This window comes from Echeneis naucrates, chromosome 20, assembly GCF_900963305.1.
Source record: "Echeneis naucrates chromosome 20, fEcheNa1.1, whole genome shotgun sequence".
In the NCBI taxonomy this organism is placed as follows: Eukaryota; Metazoa; Chordata; class Actinopteri; order Carangiformes; family Echeneidae; genus Echeneis; species Echeneis naucrates.
Genome location: NC_042530.1, coordinates 1,363,581 through 1,383,054, shown reverse-complemented (window position 1 = coordinate 1,383,054; position 19,474 = coordinate 1,363,581). Strand labels below are relative to the sequence as shown.

Here is a 19,474-nt window from a genome sequence, read left to right as displayed (position 1 = left end):
ATCATGTTTCCGACTTCAACATGCAGGAACTTTCCACAGTTTGGCTCCAAAATATGTTTCAGTTGTGTTGTTTGTGTGCTTGGGATCACTCATTGTTCTAAAACTGGGGGAGTGTGCCCTAATTACATGTCCTCAAAAACACAGCACTGTCCTAATACTTTGGATGGCGCCATACGACGGGTAGCTTTAACTCTCTTGCATCGAATCTGTGATTTGCGTCTACGGTTTTCGAGACTAGATTAAACCTTTTGGAATAAAAACTCCTAAATCTTCACAGCTTCACTCGGACATGGATAAAGGCGACGGCTCCATTAAGTACATCCTGACGGGCGAGGGGGCGGGCACCACCTTCACCATCGACGACAGCACTGGGGACATCCACGCCATCCAGAGGCTGGACAGGGAGGTGAAGGCCCAGTACATCCTCCGCGCTCAGGCCCGGAACCGCCTGACCAACAGGCCCCTGGAGCCAGAGTCCGAGTTCATCGTCAAGATCCAGGACATCAACGACAACGAGCCGAGGTTCCCCGACGGGCCATACCACGCATCCGTTCCTGAAATGTCCAAAGTGGGTGAGTAAAAGCAGACAACCGAACCTGAATGTTATCGTTGAATTTTTGTGGCCACGACAAACAAAAGCAAAGTACATAACGGCCCTGCAGAGTTTTCGCTCCTGCTTGTTCTTTCAGGCTCGTCTCCATCTGCTTCATTCACTATTCATAAAGCCGCTTTTGTGGTGACTTTGAAGAAAATAACATACATCACTGTAGCCGCTCCACCCACAGCGGGGGAAAAAACTGAACCCAGAGTTATTTCTTTGATTAGTGTGAATTTTTAGGCAGCTGATCAATTCCTTCCCTTCCTTTGCCTACTTTTGTACTCAGGAACATCTGTGATTCAGCTGACCGCCACCGACGCAGATGACCCCACGTATGGCAACAGCGCGCGCGTGGTCTACAGCATCCTGGAGGGCCAGCCATACTTCTCCGTGGACGCCAAGAGCGGTACGACTGCACATGTGCAACATTTTTTTATCTGTTACATCCAGATAGGCTGATGGATTTCAAAACCTCGACAGGCACTTTGACTATTTTATGGGCTCTGTATAATAACGGGGAAAAAGTAAGAATAACAACATACAGAAAGGGCACACCAACACCTGACTGCTGCTGTTGATCCCCACCTTGATTCGCCGTATTACAACCAGCACAGCCTGATTGTAGCTGTCCACACTTTAAGCCCCTGAGTATAGAGGGTGGCTCTGAATGGAGGAAGCTCAGCGTGGATGCTGTTGTTGCTATGAGACCGCCAAGCTCTCGTCTGCACTCTTATGCTGCCGCTTGCTGTGTTTCAAACTCCTAGGGTTTTGCAAAAACATGCGCTGAGCTCAAAGTGCGATTTCTCCGCTGAGCACGCAGACAGACGGCAACTTTCCCAACACATATATCAGTCAGCATAAAAGGGCTGCGGCTCAATCAAATGCTCATCGGGCTTAAATTCCCCAGCAGCGTTGGCTTTTACTCATTTATTTATTTTAATAACATTTTTAATCTACTACTGTGATCAGAAAATGTGCATTTAAATTGCATTGTCATGGAATGACCTTAGCTTAGCGTAGCAGCTGGAAACAGGGAGGTTGTTTTTGTCCAAACAGGCAAAAAAAACTAGGACTGCTCCTTTAAATTTACCTGGCTGGTTTTATTTCAACAGGTTAGACTTTTCCTCCGGTGTGTAGTCTTTATGCTAAGCTAAGCTAAGCTAAGCTAAGCCAACAGTTTCTGGATCCAGCTCCATACTAAACGTACAGAAACAAAAGTGCCGTCATTCGTCTCTTTTCATTCTCTGCTGGAAAACAGTTAAATGACTATATTTATACAGAGGAAATCAAAAAAGATGCTCACTTGAAATATGACATCTGTCTGAAAAGCTTCCATTTATTCATTAATGCCTTCAGCCAGAATCGATATCCAGTATTGTCTTACAGGTGTCCAGGTGCTGTTGGCCAAAGCAACACACACGAATGATTCAAAAACAGAAACTCTCCTCAGCTTTAATATCTAGATGCAACATTGCAGCACACGCTGAGCGACACGTCCAAAAATCCATCACCTTCCTAAAAGAGTGAGAGTCATTGGTCATTGTTTACACACAGCTGCCTCATTTCCTTGTTTGTCAGCACTAAAATCTGTTGCCAAAGCTCTCAGCTGCTCTGCCCATCAGCTGCCAGTCAGACGGCCGCTGCTGGAGGTTCATCCATCACTGAAACACAAGTGGCTCTACAGCCATCAGTCAGCCCGCCTGCCTCGGCGAACACTTATAGCTCGGCGTCTCGGAAACGTTATGCGCGCTGCTTTTTCCTCATCCAACATCCTTCGACCTTGGTCGGACTCCGCTGCTTGTGTACAGAAAACAGAGTGATCAGCCAGCTGTGGATTCTCTGTAATCTGGTTAACTCGAGCCTCAGGCCTGCTTGTGACGGTGGGCCCGCTCCGTCAAGTTGTTTTTAAAATACTTACTCCTCTACCTCAGCTTCAGTCTCAGTCAAAGTTTGAATATGCTTATTTCAGATGCAAGGGCCGCCGCAAGCATTGATCTTTCCCATTAATCCTGCCACGCTGCCATCACAGTGATCCTTTCCCCATCTTTTTTGTCTTTGTCGTGCACACAAATCCCTGTGGTACAAAGTCAATTTTGAGTATATGTGACCAAGGTTTAACTGCCAAATCCCAGAAATCCCCAAAAAGGGAAATCAGAGTACTTGCAATGAACATTAATTGCAGTGTTTGATTCCCAGCTTCTCTTGTCCTCATGCTCAGGTGTCTTTGAGCAGGATACACAACTGTTGTGTTATCATTTCTGATGCTAACAGCAGTAAATATCCTTCAAAGACTCGACTCTTTCCTGGTCTGTGAATTTGGACCAAACTTGTGAATATGGCAAAGTTCCAACTTTGTCTCGCAGTGTTGGCCTGTGAGGAAAAGGATGAGCGGTTCCATTATAAAACTGACCGCTGAGATTCCAGGGAGCCATCCGGGGCTCGGACACATGACCCTAATCTGTGTCACCAGTTTTCTGTGGCAGACCTTCCATTCACCTCCCGTGTCAACATTTCTCTCTGTCTTCCCTCCTCAGGCATGATCCGGGTCTCTCTGGCAGACATGGACCGGGAGACCAGAGAGAACTACACCGTAGTCATCATGGCGAAGGACATGGGCGGCCAGCTGGGGGGGCTCTCTGGCACCACCACCGTCAACATCACGCTGAGCGACGTCAACGACAACCCGCCCATATTTGACCAGAGTGAGCGGCACTTTTTTCCTCCTTTGTTTTAGATAACTGCTCCACTTTAACCCACAGAAACCTTTTTAATCCCCTCTGATGCTGAAATAGAAGCAAAATGTAAATATTCTGGTCAGTTTCTCTCAAAAGCAGAAAAAGAATCTGCAGTATGCTCGTTTATAAAACATCCTTTTATTGCCTGACTTAAACCACCAGATTTAACTTATAAGTTATCAATAAAATATCAAACATAAAAAAATACCTCTCATTAGTGGAGCTGGGACAGTTTGGTTAAAAAGGAATGGTGAATCATTCCTAAATATCCATTCTCGTAATAAGTAGGTGAAGTTTTGAATGCAATGTAACAGCTCCTCAATTTTCTATTTGCATTCTGCACCGCCTACATCCGCCTCCATCACATCAGAGGACAGACTAAATGGGTAATTTTGTACAGTCACAGTGTGTTTGTGTTCCAACTTTGTGAAAAAATGTGGAATCTGCACCTGAAATGATAGTGAGTTGGTTATTTAGTTTTTAACTGTGCGCAGAGACGTTTGAGGCTCACGTCAAAGCCCTGGAATGACCCTGAGGTGCACTCTGGTTTCAAAAACAGCCCGGTCTTTTGCTTCAGGGTTGGTGTTTGATGCTTTGGGTTGTGGTTTCCAGTGGATTTCAGTAAGACGGGCAAAAAAAAGGGGGACTGCATCATTTCAGTGCAGCCTTTCAATGAGATTGCGTCCTGCTGCTACAAAACCACACCTCGTTTCTCTTGACCTTCCGACCCTTTCCCTCTGTCCATTCCTGGCCATCATTGCCCGGTCATTTACCCCCTCCTCCATCCCCTGCTGCTCTCAGCCACCAGTCGCCCCTATGCTGTCTCTTTGATTATCCACATTCCTGCTCATTACCGTCCTCCTAAGGTCAGGGGGTTGGCGAGCTGTCCGCGGTCATCTTGGCCCCGGCCGGCGGGTGGCTTCGCTCCGAGACAAAGAAAACACCCGCCACCATTGCTGCCCCACTTCCCCTTCCCCTTCCACCACCACCGCTACCAATTAACGCCATCACTCGGACAGGACTTTGATAGGCTGCGGAGCGCTTCAGGGATCCCCCCCATCAAGCACAATGTGCAGGCATTTCACTTCAGACTGCAGGGAGCTCTGTAAATTGGGCAGCTGTCACCTCTTCTTTGAGGTTAAACAGTAGATGAAACTCAGGGCTGACCCACGAGACAGTGGGCAACCCGAGCACTAGGTGTTTATGAAGCCATTTATTTTAGGCCGCCTCAGATGTGAAGCTGAGAGGAGACGATGGAAGATGTTTGGCTCCCTCTAAAGGAAAAAAGAGGACATAACAGGATGTTGATGGTCTCCTCAGGACTGTACCAGATGAGCGTCCCTGAGTCTGCGCCGGTGGGCTCAGTGGTGGGTCGTATCTGGGCCAAGGACAGAGACATCGGGGTCAACGCTGAGATGAAATACTGCATCATTGATGGAGACGGAAGAGACATCTTTGACATCAGCACCGACCCCACAAACCTTTTTGGCATCATTGTGGTGAAAAAGGTATCAAATGTAGATCTTAGTCACATTTTCTCTCAGCTTTAATTGATTATGTGATATTTTATCTGCAGCATGTTTAACTTACGTTTCTTTGATTCATCATTCAAACCCTCCTCTGTGCTTTTTCATCACACTGAAAAAGTCACAAAACTGCATTCAAAAGTCTGACCATTTCAATTTTCCTCCAGTACAGAAATTATTGTGCCCATTTCCTCATCTCCCACCTCTTACAGAGCAGCGCCAGCACAATTATCTCCAGTGGTGGTGCTTTTTCTGAAGGTTTCTTTTTTTTATATGTCAAACTGGCACAAATTGAAGTGTTTCTTGAGCGACCTAACCAAGACCTCTTACTATTTTCCCTGCTGTCTAAAAATACAGCAGAAAAAAGCTCAGAATCAGTGAACAGCTGTACCTGATGGACGTCTCGGTGTGTTTTCGCCCTCCAGCCGCTGAACTTCGAGAAGAAGCCCAGTTACACTCTGAAGGTGGAGGGCGCCAACACCCACCTGGACCCAGCCTTCCGCCAACGAGGGCCCTTCAAGGACGTTACCATCGTGCATGTGAGCGTGGAGGACGTGGACGAGCCGCCGCTGTTCGACCTGTCGGCGTACTACGTCGAGCTCCCGGAAGACGCCGAGATTGGCACGTTGGTGAAGACGCTGTCGGCGAGGGATCCCGACGCCGCCAACAACACCGTGAGGTAAGGAAAACTGCAAAGCCAACTCCAGTGGACCGCTTAATGCTTCTTCCACATCTGGAGCAAGCTTCCAAATTTTGGGTCGATAATCCTCCCAGATGTTGACGTAAAGTAAATTTTGCCATTAATGTGCAAGCTGCAGATATTTCTGTCCATAACTGAGACATAAAAATCGTATCAGCACATTTTAGTTTGACGCCGTTTTTAATTGAAATTGAAATTGAAAAAGAAGTGAGACGCCCAGACGGAGATGATTTCTGGGTCCGGTGGTGTAACTCTTTCTGACCACCAGAAGGGGGCAGCACCACAACATGGCTGCTCAGAGCAGGTTACAACTGCACTTCAAACATGTGAGGGGAGCAGACGATGGAGCCAATGATGAGGACGGAGGAGGACAGAGACGGGAAGCTGAGGACGCTTCGGAGAGTCAGATTTGTTCTCTGACAGATGTTGACCATCCAGACTGCTCCCCTCATAAAGTAATTAGACATATCCATTAATTAGGCTATTAATCATCAGAGGGAATCAACAACTGCGTCAGTAACTGAGCGTTTCTTGTGGTGAAAGCTGCCGCCTGTCCCTGCTGGCTCTTTTACAACCTGGGCTCGGGCTAAGAAGGCCTCACATAGGAAGTGGATGTAGGCGGCTGCTCGTCAAATTTCACACTCCGCAGTTAAAGTGCTGCGTCCCACTGACCTTTAACCCCACAGCAAACCTTCATATCGGTTTTATCACGAGAAGTTTGCGGCTTCCATAAATATAAACGTCAGGATTAAAAGGTTAAGGAAGATATTCCAGATGGGATGATAAATCCGTCCGACTTGTTCCAGGTTCAAGGGTCCTTCCAGTCGGACATGTCTGGAGAATGAATGGAAGCAGAGCAGCGAAGCAGTGATGCAGCTAAAGCTGCAATCTGAATATCACGTTTCCCTGAAATCCCCAAAGCTGCCGCGACCGGAGAGGAGAGTCGGCACAGAGGGTGAAGGGCTGAGGCCACGAACAGCAACAACAACAACAAAAACATTACAGGACAAATCAGGACAGAAAGCAGCAGGCGACCTTCAGTCTCCGTCTGTCTCATTTCCATTTTACAGCTTCTGACTGTAGCATGACTGGCAGATATATATGAACCGACACACACTTCTTCACCTGCTGTTTGCCACAAACACACACACACACAGACAGCAGGAGGAGTGATATTAATAGAGATCCTTCAGGGAGATCCTTGCCAGTCACGACTGTTCCCTGACGGCGCACACACTGCAACACAACAACCCTACACAAACACTAGTGCCAAAATGAGTAGCAGTAAATCAGGTGGACGATGTGTGTGAAGATGTAGGCGTTAATCAGTCGTGTAATGGCGGCATGTTGGTCGTTTTTATTGTTTCACGATGCATTTAATGCTCTTTGACACAGTTCATGCAGGAGATTGGTGAAAAATGGACGATGACTGTTTCTTGCTGTTCAAATCGGTTGTTTTTCAAAGAACGGAGCGTCTAAACGCCCTCTGAGTATCTTTACTTCCTCGGGGCGGACTCCTCGTTGCACTGGCTCGGTATCGGAAAGTAATGAGGCAGAACGACGAGCTGAGGCGAGCTGATTAACACTCTGACAGAAAACACAGAATAGTCTCACCATGATTGTTTCATCTTTCTACAGACAAGCCCTGAATCATTAGAGTTATAATCACATAAAGACTTCACATGTAAGTCCTTTAATTTATCTGGTGATACATTTCAGACTAAGATGAAAGGAGAAAGAAAGCTATGCTGCTTTTTGTCATTTTCTTGACTTGATTTGTTCTGGAATCACTTTAGATCTATTTTGTACATTAAGTTGTTTCCTCTCAGGCCCGGTCCAAACTACACTATGGCATCATGTATTTATAAAACAGTCTGCTCCCTGAATGAGATGAGGAACTACTTCATCCACCTGGCTGCCAAAATGACGTCGGTCCGTTTATAGTTAAAGCTACAAAGAACTGGTGTTTCTGTTCACAGTGATAGTTTAGTAGTAGAAAATCAGGACAATGATGCAGCGAGAATTCCAGTTTTCTTGATTTTTGCTCACTAAAACAGCCAATAAATAGTAAATCACCCAACTTGCTGTGACCTTTGACCTGATTGAGATGCGCTCATACATATTAAGGTGTTCCAGGGGAGAGCAGCTTCAGGTGAACTGTCTACGCTGGCCGCCTCGTGGTTGCATAAGCAGGTTTCTGCTCGGCAGCCTGGAAGAGGATTTGCTCGACGCTATCCCGTTTCTCCTCCTTTTTGTGTTTATGTGTGCGCGGTTGTCGTTGCATGTCGCTCTCAGAAGAGTGTTTTGGAAATGGGCTCACAGCGGTGGGAGATGAGCCAAGGCGGCACGCTGCAGGTCTGTGTGTCCCCGGCGTCGGTTTGGCAGAGGAGGCAGATACACTGATTAAGCCTTATCTGAAGCCGCTCATTCTTATTGTGCCCTCAGAAGCTCCCAGCCTGTCGCCTTATCGCACCCACACACTCTCTGCACACGCTGCGTTGTGTATGTGCGTGTGTCACCATCAGATAGGATTACAAGAATAATAATATTAAAAAAAAAAGCAAAAAGTGCACTTTATTCAACCCCGATATTCACATTTTGTGCCACCAGGTATTCCATCGAAAGGTCCAGCGACCCCGAGAAGTACTTCTACATCGAGATCACTTCTGGGTCACTGATGACGCTGCGTTCGCTGGACCGAGAGGAGATCGGCTGGCACAACATCACCGTCCTCGCCATGGAGATGAGTACGTCACACTCTCCACTACAAGTCCAGTTCGAGTGCTCAGAATCTGATTCTGCCTTATAAACATTTTTGACACACAAGTTTGAAACTAGAAATTATAATGCACAGCTGCTGTGGGATCAAGGAAAGAAGAAATATCTTTTTATTATTTTTCAAATCTTCAGAACAGTAAAAGTGAATTAAAGATGATCTCCCACTGAAGGCTTTTATCATTTGCCAAGAGTGAAGTTGTTCAGATTTTAAATCCGTCATGATAGTTTGACTTTCACTCCAGACATCAGCTGATAAGAAGCAGATTTGCGCTGGTTGGTTGTTTACTCCAAAACATGACAAAAACGAAAAGCAGATGGGAGAACATTCGTGCACAAATGCACAACCAGTGATTTTTGAAAGCAACTCCTGCAGAGTTATATAATGTAGAGCAGGAGATGCCCTCCAGACCTGCACACAGCTGGTAGCACAGAAAGTCACCTTCATGCTGCCTCCCTTTGCTTTGTTTGTCTGTTTGTCTCTTTGTTTGGGAGACGCACCTAAAAGGAGACGGTAATTGAATTAATGACTAATTAAATAACTTCCTGCGTGGTGGGTAATGAAAGATGTGATGGAGGCGCAGAGGGCACAGACAGGACGGGATGACGAAAACAAAGCAAAGATGATTCAAATTATTAGTTGTGACATTCAAATTTTAGGTGATGAGAATTAATTCAGCTGAAAAGAACATTTGTTACAAGATATTTAATCACAAAAAGGTGGAGTCTAAAAATGTCATAATTAATAGTTCTGATTTTCTGTGAAATAAATACATTTGTAAGAATTGGGAACACATTTTCAATCATTAAATATATTTTTAGTGCCACACAGCTTTGAACGGAATAGTATGCATTTCAAATTGTTTTAATTTTTCAAAGCAAATCACTCTATAATTAAAATAAAGTCACGTTTCTGTAAAAGTTTTTACACTAAGAGGATTATATTAGCATGGAATCATTTCTTTTATATTTCATGCAACAACTTTTACAGATAATGAAATTATTATAAAATCGATAAACGCTGAGTGTGACATTTATGAGCTGCCTTTTTTCTTGCACTCAAATTAGGCCGCTGAACTTTTACGCATTAGGAAGAGAATTCAAAACTTCCACTCAATGAAGCCAATTAATCAATATTCACATTTGCTTTGTGCCGTACTTTAACTGAAATAGATTTTCACTTTGCTGATTCCGCTCCTCATGAGTGGAACCTCCTACTTTCACTGGAGCCGGACATTGAATTACACCTCTGTGACACTCGGGACTCGCACACGTGCGTACACATTAACACAAAGACCAGTTGAGCTTCGACCTCCAGAGCCAAAGTCACGTCGATGATTGATCGATCATGTGATGAAGCCTGAGAAAGTAGTTACTGCCCACTAATTGCGTTTCTATTGCCTATTACACAGCTGGTTAAGGTATGCAAATTGCTGATTGGTAATGGAGAATAATAGAATTGTGATCAAAGCGTGAGAGCGGCCTTAATGTGCTGCAGGCCGGCTGGAAATGAGCGAGAGATTACGGGAGGCACTAAGTGAACCAAGATGGATCCCCAAAGAGTCATTTATCAAAGTCCATCAATGCAACGTACAACTTCTGACCAACGTGTGTGTTTACTCCTTGTGTGTGTGTTCCTGCAGACAATCCAACACAGATCACGAGTGTGTCGGTGGCTGTGAAGGTCATGGATGTGAACGATAACCCCCCCTTGCTGACGGACTTCTTGGAGGCTTATGTGTGTGAAAAGGCCAAAGCCGGCCAGGTGAGAAAGAAAATCTGTAATAAATGTGGCAAAAATACATTGAAATGCTGTAAAAGAACAGATTCCGCTGTTTTTGTTTATCTAGTTTTGGGCTGCAAATATAAATTGATGTTACGTAATAAACTGAGTGCGACTTGCTCTCGCTGTGTTGATGCGATCCAGCTGATCCAGGCGGTGACGGCGGTGGATCCGGATGAGCCTCTGGGCGGACAGCACTTCTACTACAGCCTGGCACCGGAGGCCGCCAACAACCCCAACTTCACCCTGAGAGACAACCAAGGTGGGCGTTCAAATTCAGCACCCTTTTGTTTGTATTTGGGGGGATTGTGGCTCCATATGTGGCGCCAAAATATCATCTGTCTTCGCCGCTTTCACCATATGGAGGAGGACGCCTCGGGGCACACACGCAGTCCCTCCATCATCTTCTATCACTCTGAATGCATTTCTTTCTTTCTTTTTTTGTGTATGGCTGTTGTGCGCTGTAAGCTATACAGCAGATGTCCTCGGAGTGTGACTCGGTTACAGAGTCAAGACGATGTCAGACACAGCCGGCGCCCCAGATGGTCAAGTGTCAAGACAGACACACATTTTAGACAAGATATACAAGGGGAATATCGAAAAGGGGAAACGAAACACCAGCACCCCGACTGTTTGCTGTAGTCCCATATGGTCTAGCGGTTAGGATTCCTGGTTTTCACCCAGGCGGCCCGGGTTCGACTCCCGGTATGGGAACCTGCCTTATATACAAATTACAATTTCTGAATTCTGAAAAGCAAAGACAGCATGGATAACAAAATAAGGAAATACAACTGGTGATGTTAGCATTTATTTTCACCCAGGTGGGTTCGACTCTTCGCAGAATTGTTCTTTCAAACTTATTAAGTGAAGGCAGAGAGGACACGAAAACATGCAAAAATACCAAGTTAGAAGCAGACGTGTCCCATATGGTCTAGCGGTTAGGATTCCTGGTTTTCACCCAGGCGGCCCGGGTTCGACTCCCGGTATGGGAACTGTCTTTATGTTAGTGCTACCCATTCAACACGCCGTACCACGATCTGTCTGGACTTTATCTGATGACCATCACTAATAAGAATTGGTTTTATTGAAGTCACTGGGTAAAATGTTAGACAACTGCTGAGGCAGCATGAACGATAGGTGATGTTAGCCTGTAGCTGTCCCATATGGTCTAGCGGTTAGGATTCCTGGTTTTCACCCAGGCGGCCCGGGTTCGACTCCCGGTATGGGAACTACTTTTTATGTTTAGTGCTACCCATTCAACACCAACTGTCATGGTACTGTCCAGTTCTTGTATGGAGAGAGACTTAAACCTGGCGTCTATCTAATGACCATTGAATTCTACTTCTGCTGACTCAGCAGTGTAGTGCTTATTTCTGATTTTCACCCAGCTGGCCAGGGTTCAATTCCTGCTGTGTGAACAGTTTACCTACCCATCAATCTGTTGTAGAGCAGCTTACGTTCGACAATGAATTAGTTTAAGGTTTAAGACTAAATACTGGAAGAAAAACATCCTACAGTCTCCCTGGGTTTTGTTTTAGGGAGCAGCCAGTATTTCGCCGTTCCTGTAACTCTGAAGTTGATTCTGATGGTGAAGTCAGCAGAAAAACTCAATCAGTTGACATTAGTGATAATGAGGAGGAAGTGCCAAAATCACAAGCTGAGGACTAATGGTGTTAAATCGCTGCATATATCATCTTCCATCATCAGGTCACCTTTGCAGCTGTGAAAATCCTCCCCTCCAGATCCACCGTTACCTGTAATCCTAACAATACAACCCCGTCCATGTTCCATACTTGGTCCTGATCTAAACCCCCAATCTCCTCGTCTCCTTCCAGACAACACAGCGTGGATACTGACTCGGCGCGATGGCTGGTCGCAGCAGGACCAGACCTTGTTCCACCTGCCCATCTTTATCTCTGACGGCGAGCAGCCGGTCCAGACCAGCACCAGCACGATGACCATCCGAGTGTGCAGCTGTGACCAGGAGGGCAACGCCATGTTGTGCCACCCTGAGGCCTACAGCCTCCCCGCCAGCCTGAGCAGAGGAGCCCTCATCGCCATCCTGGCCTGTATTTTGGTCCTGCTGGGTGAGTTATGATTGTGGAGCGGCGCGGAGAGGAGCCACTGGCCTTTAGTCATATAATTATATTTAATCTGATACCATGTCAGGTAAAACCTCATATATCTTCCAGGGTTCAGACAAACCCCAAAGAACATCGACTGACAAACCCCCAGCAGTTTTCTCTGACTTGAATTAAAATACGTCGGACTTTGTCTTAATTTTTGGAATCACGTCCTGCTTTAAAGAAAAAAATGGAAATCATTTAACATTTACAATAACACAAGACTTTTTATATTTGCTTGGTCCAACCATAGACTGAGAAGGGAAGCCAGTGCTGAAGATCCTTAAACCTGCATTCTATCCACCGGTTGTATTTATGTCTATGGGAAATTGTTTGTACTTGTCACTTCTAATCCACCCTTCACTGCAAATACGGTTAAAAAACAAGATGGAAACTGAAAACCAGGAACAATATATCATTTAAAAAAGGCTTATATTCTGCTGCATGACTTTAGAAGACTCAAACTGAAAGTTGAATTGTTATGTCTCTTCAGCGGTGAGCTCAGACTCCGAGCAGACAGAAATGTTTTAACTAAATCTATTGCTCCCTCCCAGCGGAGCTGAGTGAGTCAACCTGCTGAGCCGTCCCGCTCGCAGTAACCGGTCTGCAGGGAGAGATAAAACGGGCTCAGTATCAGCATCCCGGGGAGAAGAGAGTGTGACGCTACAGGGCAGCTGGTGCTAATGAACACTCCACTTCTGCCAGGATGCAAAAAAAAATTAAATCATATTTAATCCAGCGCCAATCATGTCACACCGGGAGAGGCCTCATAACCGGCTGCTTCCCCTTCGCTTCTCTCACAGTTTCACATCCTCGTACTTGTTTTTTTGCGAGAGCATGCTGCAGTGCATCACCTTCGAGGTGTTAAAATGTTAAATGCTATCAGTATGAAGATGATTTCACTGGAGAGGACGTATCGCAGCCCAAAAAGGTCAGAGGGTTAAAACTGAATGAGCCCAGAGACTCACCCTGTTTTCACATCCAGCCAGGCCAGATAACCCAGTTCAAGGGGAACACAGGATGTTTTTATGAAGCGAGAGAAATCATGGGAAGCTGAAGTTCACTAAAATATTCCAGAATTTGCCATCAAGCTAGTTTTACATCCATCGTTACAAATCAAGAAATGGTTAGAAACAGTCATCATGAGTTGATTCTAATTAAACAATTTCAACACATGAAATGACTCGATCAGAAAGTTATTCAACTTTTACAATCTAAGGTGAGGATTTTTTTAATCTTTTCTTTTGATTAATTCATGAGTGGAAAAAAAAAGATTGACAGCTTTACCACAAATTCAGATTTGAAGATGTCGCCTGTGTTTGTATTTGAGCCTCCTTTATGCAAAAAGCTTTTCAGGAAGACATTTTTTGTGAAATGATCTGGTTTTTAATGTAAATTGAGACTAAGAGAGGAAAGAGACTAAGTTTAAAATTTTCTCTTTCCAACAGTGATGATTCTGCTCATGCTCTCACTGCGAAACCATCGTAAGAAGCCCTACCTGTGCGACGAGGAAGAGAACGTCCACGAGAACATCGTTCGCTACGACGACGAAGGCGGCGGCGAGGAGGACACCGAGGCCTTTGACATCGCCGCAATGTGGAACCCGCGGGAGGCGCACCACCACCTGGGAAAGATGAGGCAGGACATGCTGCCGGAGATCGAAAGCTTGTCGCGCTACGTACCCCAAGCCTCTGTGATGGGCGGCGGCGGAGACAGCAACGTTCACGGATACGTGCTGGCCAAGCTGCTGGAGGCCGACATGGACCCGTGCGCCCCGCCTTACGACTCCCTGCAGACCTACGCCTATGAAGGGGAGGGTTCGGTGGCCGAATCGCTCAGCTCGCTCCAGTCAGGAACCTCGAACACCGACCATGAGTACGACTATCTCAACGAGTGGGGGCCTCGTTTTAAAAAACTGGCCGAGATGTACGGCGTGCTGGAGACAAACAATCCCCCGCTGTGGTAGAACTCTTTCACGTTGGCCTTTTTTGAAATCCTAAGACACTGACAAAAAAAAACAAAAAAAAAGAGAACCAATTACACAAAACCACAACCAGAGACGTGACACGAACAGACAAACAGTGTGTGAGGAAGACACAACAAAGCCGGGATCTGCTTACATTCACATCCATGACTGTTCGCACTCGATTCTTCACAGCTTCGGAGGCGCCCAAAGCAGCAGCAGCAGTGTGAGCTGCCTTTTAAATCCCCCCCAGAGGTGGAGCTTCACAGAAGGGCTGCACCAGCGGCCTCATGGGGCCCCCAGAGGAACAGCTTCAAAGCGCAGTAACTCCCCCTCCAACGCAGAGCCCCGCCTTTGGTTCAAAGTGTTGAGCGGTTTATGCCAGAGATGAAAAATGGGGCTACCTGACTCTGAAGTGCTGATCCGCTGTTCCAAGTTTGGACCCTTTGGGCCACAAAGTCAGGGGTCACTGTCCGGGGGTGGTTGATTTCAGTTTTTTTATTTCTTCTTCTTCTTTTTCTTCTCACCATCTGAGGCAGGTCTTAATTTATTCCTTCATTTCATAAGCTGTATTTATATTTTTTGATAAATTATTTGTGTCCTTGAAGCCGACACTGTACTGAAACGTGAGCAAATCTTTAAAAGATCACATATTTGTTGTAACATACGTGATGTAGCTTACTTTCTTCAGGAGATGGTGATACCGTGACCCCCTGTGGGTTTTCCAGGTGGACACTTCATTTTATTTTTTATCATTTGAAGCTCTTTGTATTCAGTTTTTTGTTGTTGTTGTTGTTGTTGTCCTCCCGCCCAAAAAAAGGTCAAAGTGGTGTCACATCACATGAGGAGAAGAGGGAAGCCATTTTTGAAAACGCTTTTCTCCCGTCACACTCCCAAACCTGGACGAGCACATGACCGAGTCGCCTTCCGTTCGTTTCGGATCCACCATCGTGCCCAACTAGAGTCCGACAGAAGCGGCGAGGCTCAATCTATCCTGTCGGAGATCAAACGTGGCTTAATCCTCCGATCCTGTGGACTTCAGAGACACCGAAAATCTGCGTTAAGTGCCAAATGTAAAAAGGACAAAAAAATAAAAAATAAGAGAAGAAAAAAGAAAGCATTTCAAACACAAACACCAAAATACATAAAAAGGATTTTAAAAAGCGGGAGGGAACTGATGGTACATTTTGATAATTTGATTAGGTGGAGTTTACTTGAAATCTATGTGGTCCGTCATGCTGCAGTAAGTGGTACGTGAATGTAGATACTTTTTGTATTCTTGGTAATAAAAGGTTTTTTTTTTAAATGATGCTACTTTTCTGTCTTTGAATCCAAAAATTATCGCTGAGAAAATGTTTATGTTTGCTTCAGTGATGGATCATTCCTGAGCATCACTGAGGCAAAAATAATAATGATAAAATCAAATAAAATGAAGAGAGAGAGAACATAATGGAATCTCCTGAAGCGTGACAGAAATGTAAGTCCTTCAAAAGATGAAGTAGTTATTTAAATTTACAATCACATGCTAAATTGTCCTCCAAAGTGTTTCAGTTTCATTTCATTTTCCCTTTACAGCACTTCATTTGCATGACTTATTTTGTTTTGCAGCATTCATGTTTAGCATTGATTAACGCCGCCCTCCCTCCGTAACGCCTGCAGCACCTGCCCCTCCAGAATCATCCCATCTGACTGTCTCCACTCTAACAAATGGAGGATTTGCCAAAATTGATTGGAAAATAATCCATTACAAACAAAATAAAAATCAATCAAAACGATGTTGTTTTCCACCACGTTGTGTTTTCATTAATGTTGTCCTAACAGAAATGCGTCTGAAATCAGCAGCCAGACGAGCCCGCCATATTGGATTTTACCGGAAATGCCTTCACGTCCGCTGCATGCGGAGAAAATCACCTGAATCGCAGTTTGTCTCACAGGGATTAAATATTCCGGATCTCTGGAAAGTGTGGTTGGACTGCGATAAGAAAAAACCAATTTATTGATCCGGGATCTTTTCAGGTTCGAGCAGTCCATGAATGAGAGTACAGCAGCTTTCCCTCTCAACCAAACGAACAGCACCAGCCAATCAGAAGTAGGATGGGGGGCGTGTCTTCCAAAGATTGGTTGAGATCCGGCAGCAGGTGATGCTGCATTCTCAACAACTTGGGAAAAAACGAGCTCTAAGTTGTCAAACTCGGAAATTACTGCTTCCAAAATAAACACAAATGGCTGCTGCACATATTTGAGCGTTCAGAAAACAGCGACAATATGACAAACTTTTTTTTTTTTTCCTGTGATATTGATATTGGAGGTCGGAAATTTACGAGTTGGAATGTGGAATTCTCGTTTCCGAGTTTCAGTGAACGCAGCATCGAAGTCTCTGTTGGAGATGATGGAGAAGTTTGTGAAATTATCAGGCTGAGGATTTTTTCTGACTTTAAACCCACACTTTGTCTCAACAGTTCACAACGGCATCACAACAAATCACAATCACACATTCTGCCCCTTTTGTGGTCACAAATGGCTTTAAATTGAACACAAATTGAAACAATAAAAATAAAAAAACTGAGTTTTCTACAACACAAACACACAGCTACAACGAATTAACGTCACATTTTCTGCTACAATTTCTTCTTAAAGAAGAAAGCTGATACATCAATCGAGTGACGACTTTGTCGCTAAAGAAAAATATAAAACTTCAGGCACGAAAACCATAATTACAGGAATTCACACGCCACGATATTTCTTCAACCTGCCTTTTTACATGTCTGCTTGTGCACAATGAAACAAATGGTGTAAATATTAATCTGCTTTGCTGCACGGTGACTTAACATCAGCAGCATTTTCATCAAATTCTCACTCTGGGCAAAAATGTCTGATAAATATTAAGCACTGAAACTCTTTTCACATTAATATTCAGCCAGAAGTTGACTATCCTGATAAAATGTGTTATTTCAGTAATAATTTCTCTTACAAAAAGCCCCAAAATGGCATTTTATGATCATAACCATGAACTGAAGTTATGATCATTTTAAATTATGAGCTCATTTCTTTGAAAATGTCTTTAATTGTTTCTGTTATTGTGACATCCGTCTGGATGAGTGTTTGTGATTGAGTTCAGCTGGAGACAATCAGCCCCCCCTCTGCTCTCCATCTCCTGATATTTGCTTTTTCTTTGCTTTATTTTCCTTTTTATTTCAGTTACATTTCTTTGTCACGTCCTTTATGACACTAAAATAAGAGCTTGTCAAAGTTTCTCAGCTCTGGCTGCATCTTTTCACAGTTTTGTCAGGAAAAACATAACAAAAAAAAAAAGGTTGAAGGTGGATTACTGTGGCGTTAATCTGAATGTGGTGCAGATTTTACTCCAAATTTTAAATTTCCAGCTGGCTGATTGAGCCAGACCATGACAGCCTTCTCTCACAGGTCCTAGTTTTCACATTTGCCCAGACAAACATCCAGTTTGTCCAATTAAAAAGCTGAACTTTCCAGATATCAGCCAGATATTTGTTTCATCACATTTAAAATCCTTATCACCTCTTTCAAACTGAGATTGATGTAAGAAGACCGATCAAATCAAACATTGCAGTAGTTTCTTCCAGTTTTGTTGTTTGTCACAGAAACTTTCCAAACAAAAGAGGTTCAAAGCTGCGAATCCTCAGAAACGCGCTGAAGTTTGCTGTTTCTTATTTCAGCTGAAAGGATTAATTGCTTATTAAAGTTGTTTACTTTGTCGGTTGATCCTCTGAAAGATGAGCGGACTAACACTTCAGTCCTAACTCAGCGTGAGTCCGCCACTATATACTTCTTCTGAGACTGTTGGGGGTTTTATTACTCTCCAGGTTTCCAAACTCTTCAGGCGCTGCGTCAGTCTCAAAGACACCGGCGGTGACCTTCCCTCCATCTTTCCCCATAAACCTCTCATCAAGAGCAGTTGTCAGCATATAGAGCTGCCGTTCTCTGGTCTCCCTCCTCCTAAATGTCCTTCTCCGCAGATAAATTCAGATCCTGTCAACCCCTCACGACCAAGCACCCCATCGCAGCTTCCCCTTTGTCCCCTCTGCCAGCCTCTCCCGGGGCCGTTTCCAGGCCGGAGTGGTGCCACCCGATAGCTACTGAGGGGGCAATTTGTCTTAAATTCTGGCGTAGAAAATATTAAGGCTGCTTCAGGCTCTAATCCTGCTGAGGATGAACGGCAGCAGACCCAGTGAATCATCCCGTAATGCCAAGTGGAAAAACACTCTCTGCTCAGCTGGAAACCGAGCGGCGGGGAGACAAACTGCAGGCCCGGGGGGGGGGGTGAGCACGTCCAGCCAGTTTGACATGTGGACTGAACATACCTGAATGTCTGCAGGCTGAGCCTCCTTATCTGTCCACCTTCATTCTATCCACAAGTCTGTTTCTCCGACACGTGTTCTCCATCGTGTCTTTAGCTTCCTCCCTCACTCTTTTGTCTGTCCCTCTCCAGCTCAGGGTTATTTCTGCTTTATCTCCTTAAGCTGCAGCACAGCTCCAGCTTTTCGCCGTCGGGCTCTTCGCTGTGAGAACAGAGAATGGTCTGAGCAGCGGATCATCGGCGTCGGCGTTTACGACGGCAAATCATCAGGTCATAATCAACTTCTTTATTTATTGCCTCAGTTTTGGAGGCTTTTCCACAAAAATCTAAAGTAGCTACTGCTTTTGACCCAGTTCAGACCGAGTTTTAGGACTAGGACTCAGCTCTACATACAGGTGAGACCCGATCGCTCAGGCCTTGTTCAGACCTAACAAGTGGTCTGAAACTCTGGGACTAATTGGATTTTCCTGAAGTTTGGCCCAATGTGGCCTCTGGACAAGAGTCTGGACTGCATGTGGCCATCTTGAAAGGTGAGCTGTGGACATTCCAGATCATCTTGAGTCTTCAAAGTCTCCCAAAAACGTCAGATGAGGACAAAATCATTTGATTTTATTCCCACTTTCTTTGCTGTTTCTCTTTCTGGATTTTCATCTGAAACTCGAGCTACATTTAGTTGGGAAGGCGGCAGGTTGGATTGTTGGAGCAGCTCGACGAAGCCACAGGATATCTGGCTGCAGCTAAACTGCATCATCACTGCGCCACCCTGCAGAAACGATCTGAACCCAATACCTGCTCCGTGACGCCATCTGACATTTCTAGACCTTTTCGCAGCCTCTTTGCGTCTCGGTGAGGTCTCAGTCTCGTGACGGACTCGCCTTATTCTTATCTCTTCCATAGTAAATGTGTTTTGTAACCTTTGGCTTGTCTTCACCTTCACA

General features: G+C 45.0%; 1 protein-coding gene, 1 long non-coding RNA gene and 3 other non-coding genes across 5 annotated transcripts in view; 4 read left to right on the top strand and 1 right to left on the bottom strand.

Annotated features, from left to right (window-relative positions):
• Window positions 1–15,506, top strand: part of LOC115061016 (cadherin-20-like) — a 57,109-nt gene extending 41,603 nt beyond the window's left edge. The window contains exons 3-12 of the mRNA XM_029529228.1: window positions 278–572; window positions 885–1,004; window positions 3,133–3,300; window positions 4,654–4,841; window positions 5,285–5,538; window positions 8,170–8,306; window positions 9,978–10,099; window positions 10,262–10,379; window positions 11,953–12,204; window positions 13,689–15,506. Of these exons, the coding sequence (XP_029385088.1) occupies window positions 278–572; window positions 885–1,004; window positions 3,133–3,300; window positions 4,654–4,841; window positions 5,285–5,538; window positions 8,170–8,306; window positions 9,978–10,099; window positions 10,262–10,379; window positions 11,953–12,204; window positions 13,689–14,206 (2,172 nt within the window). The 3' untranslated portion in view covers window positions 14,207–15,506. The remainder of the gene's footprint in view (window positions 1–277; window positions 573–884; window positions 1,005–3,132; window positions 3,301–4,653; window positions 4,842–5,284; window positions 5,539–8,169; window positions 8,307–9,977; window positions 10,100–10,261; window positions 10,380–11,952; window positions 12,205–13,688) is intronic.
• Window positions 1–19,474, bottom strand: part of LOC115061017 (uncharacterized) — a 34,915-nt gene that overhangs the window by 5,842 nt on the left and 9,599 nt on the right. The gene's annotated exons all lie outside the window — the stretch shown is intronic.
• On the top strand, window positions 10,760–10,831 carry trnae-uuc (transfer RNA glutamic acid (anticodon UUC)). Its single transcript has one exon. It is a non-coding gene; the product is annotated as a tRNA-Glu (tRNA).
• Window positions 11,038–11,109, top strand: trnae-uuc (transfer RNA glutamic acid (anticodon UUC)). Its single transcript has one exon. It is a non-coding gene; the product is annotated as a tRNA-Glu (tRNA).
• Window positions 11,275–11,346, top strand: trnae-uuc (transfer RNA glutamic acid (anticodon UUC)). The gene has a single exon. It is a non-coding gene; the product is annotated as a tRNA-Glu (tRNA).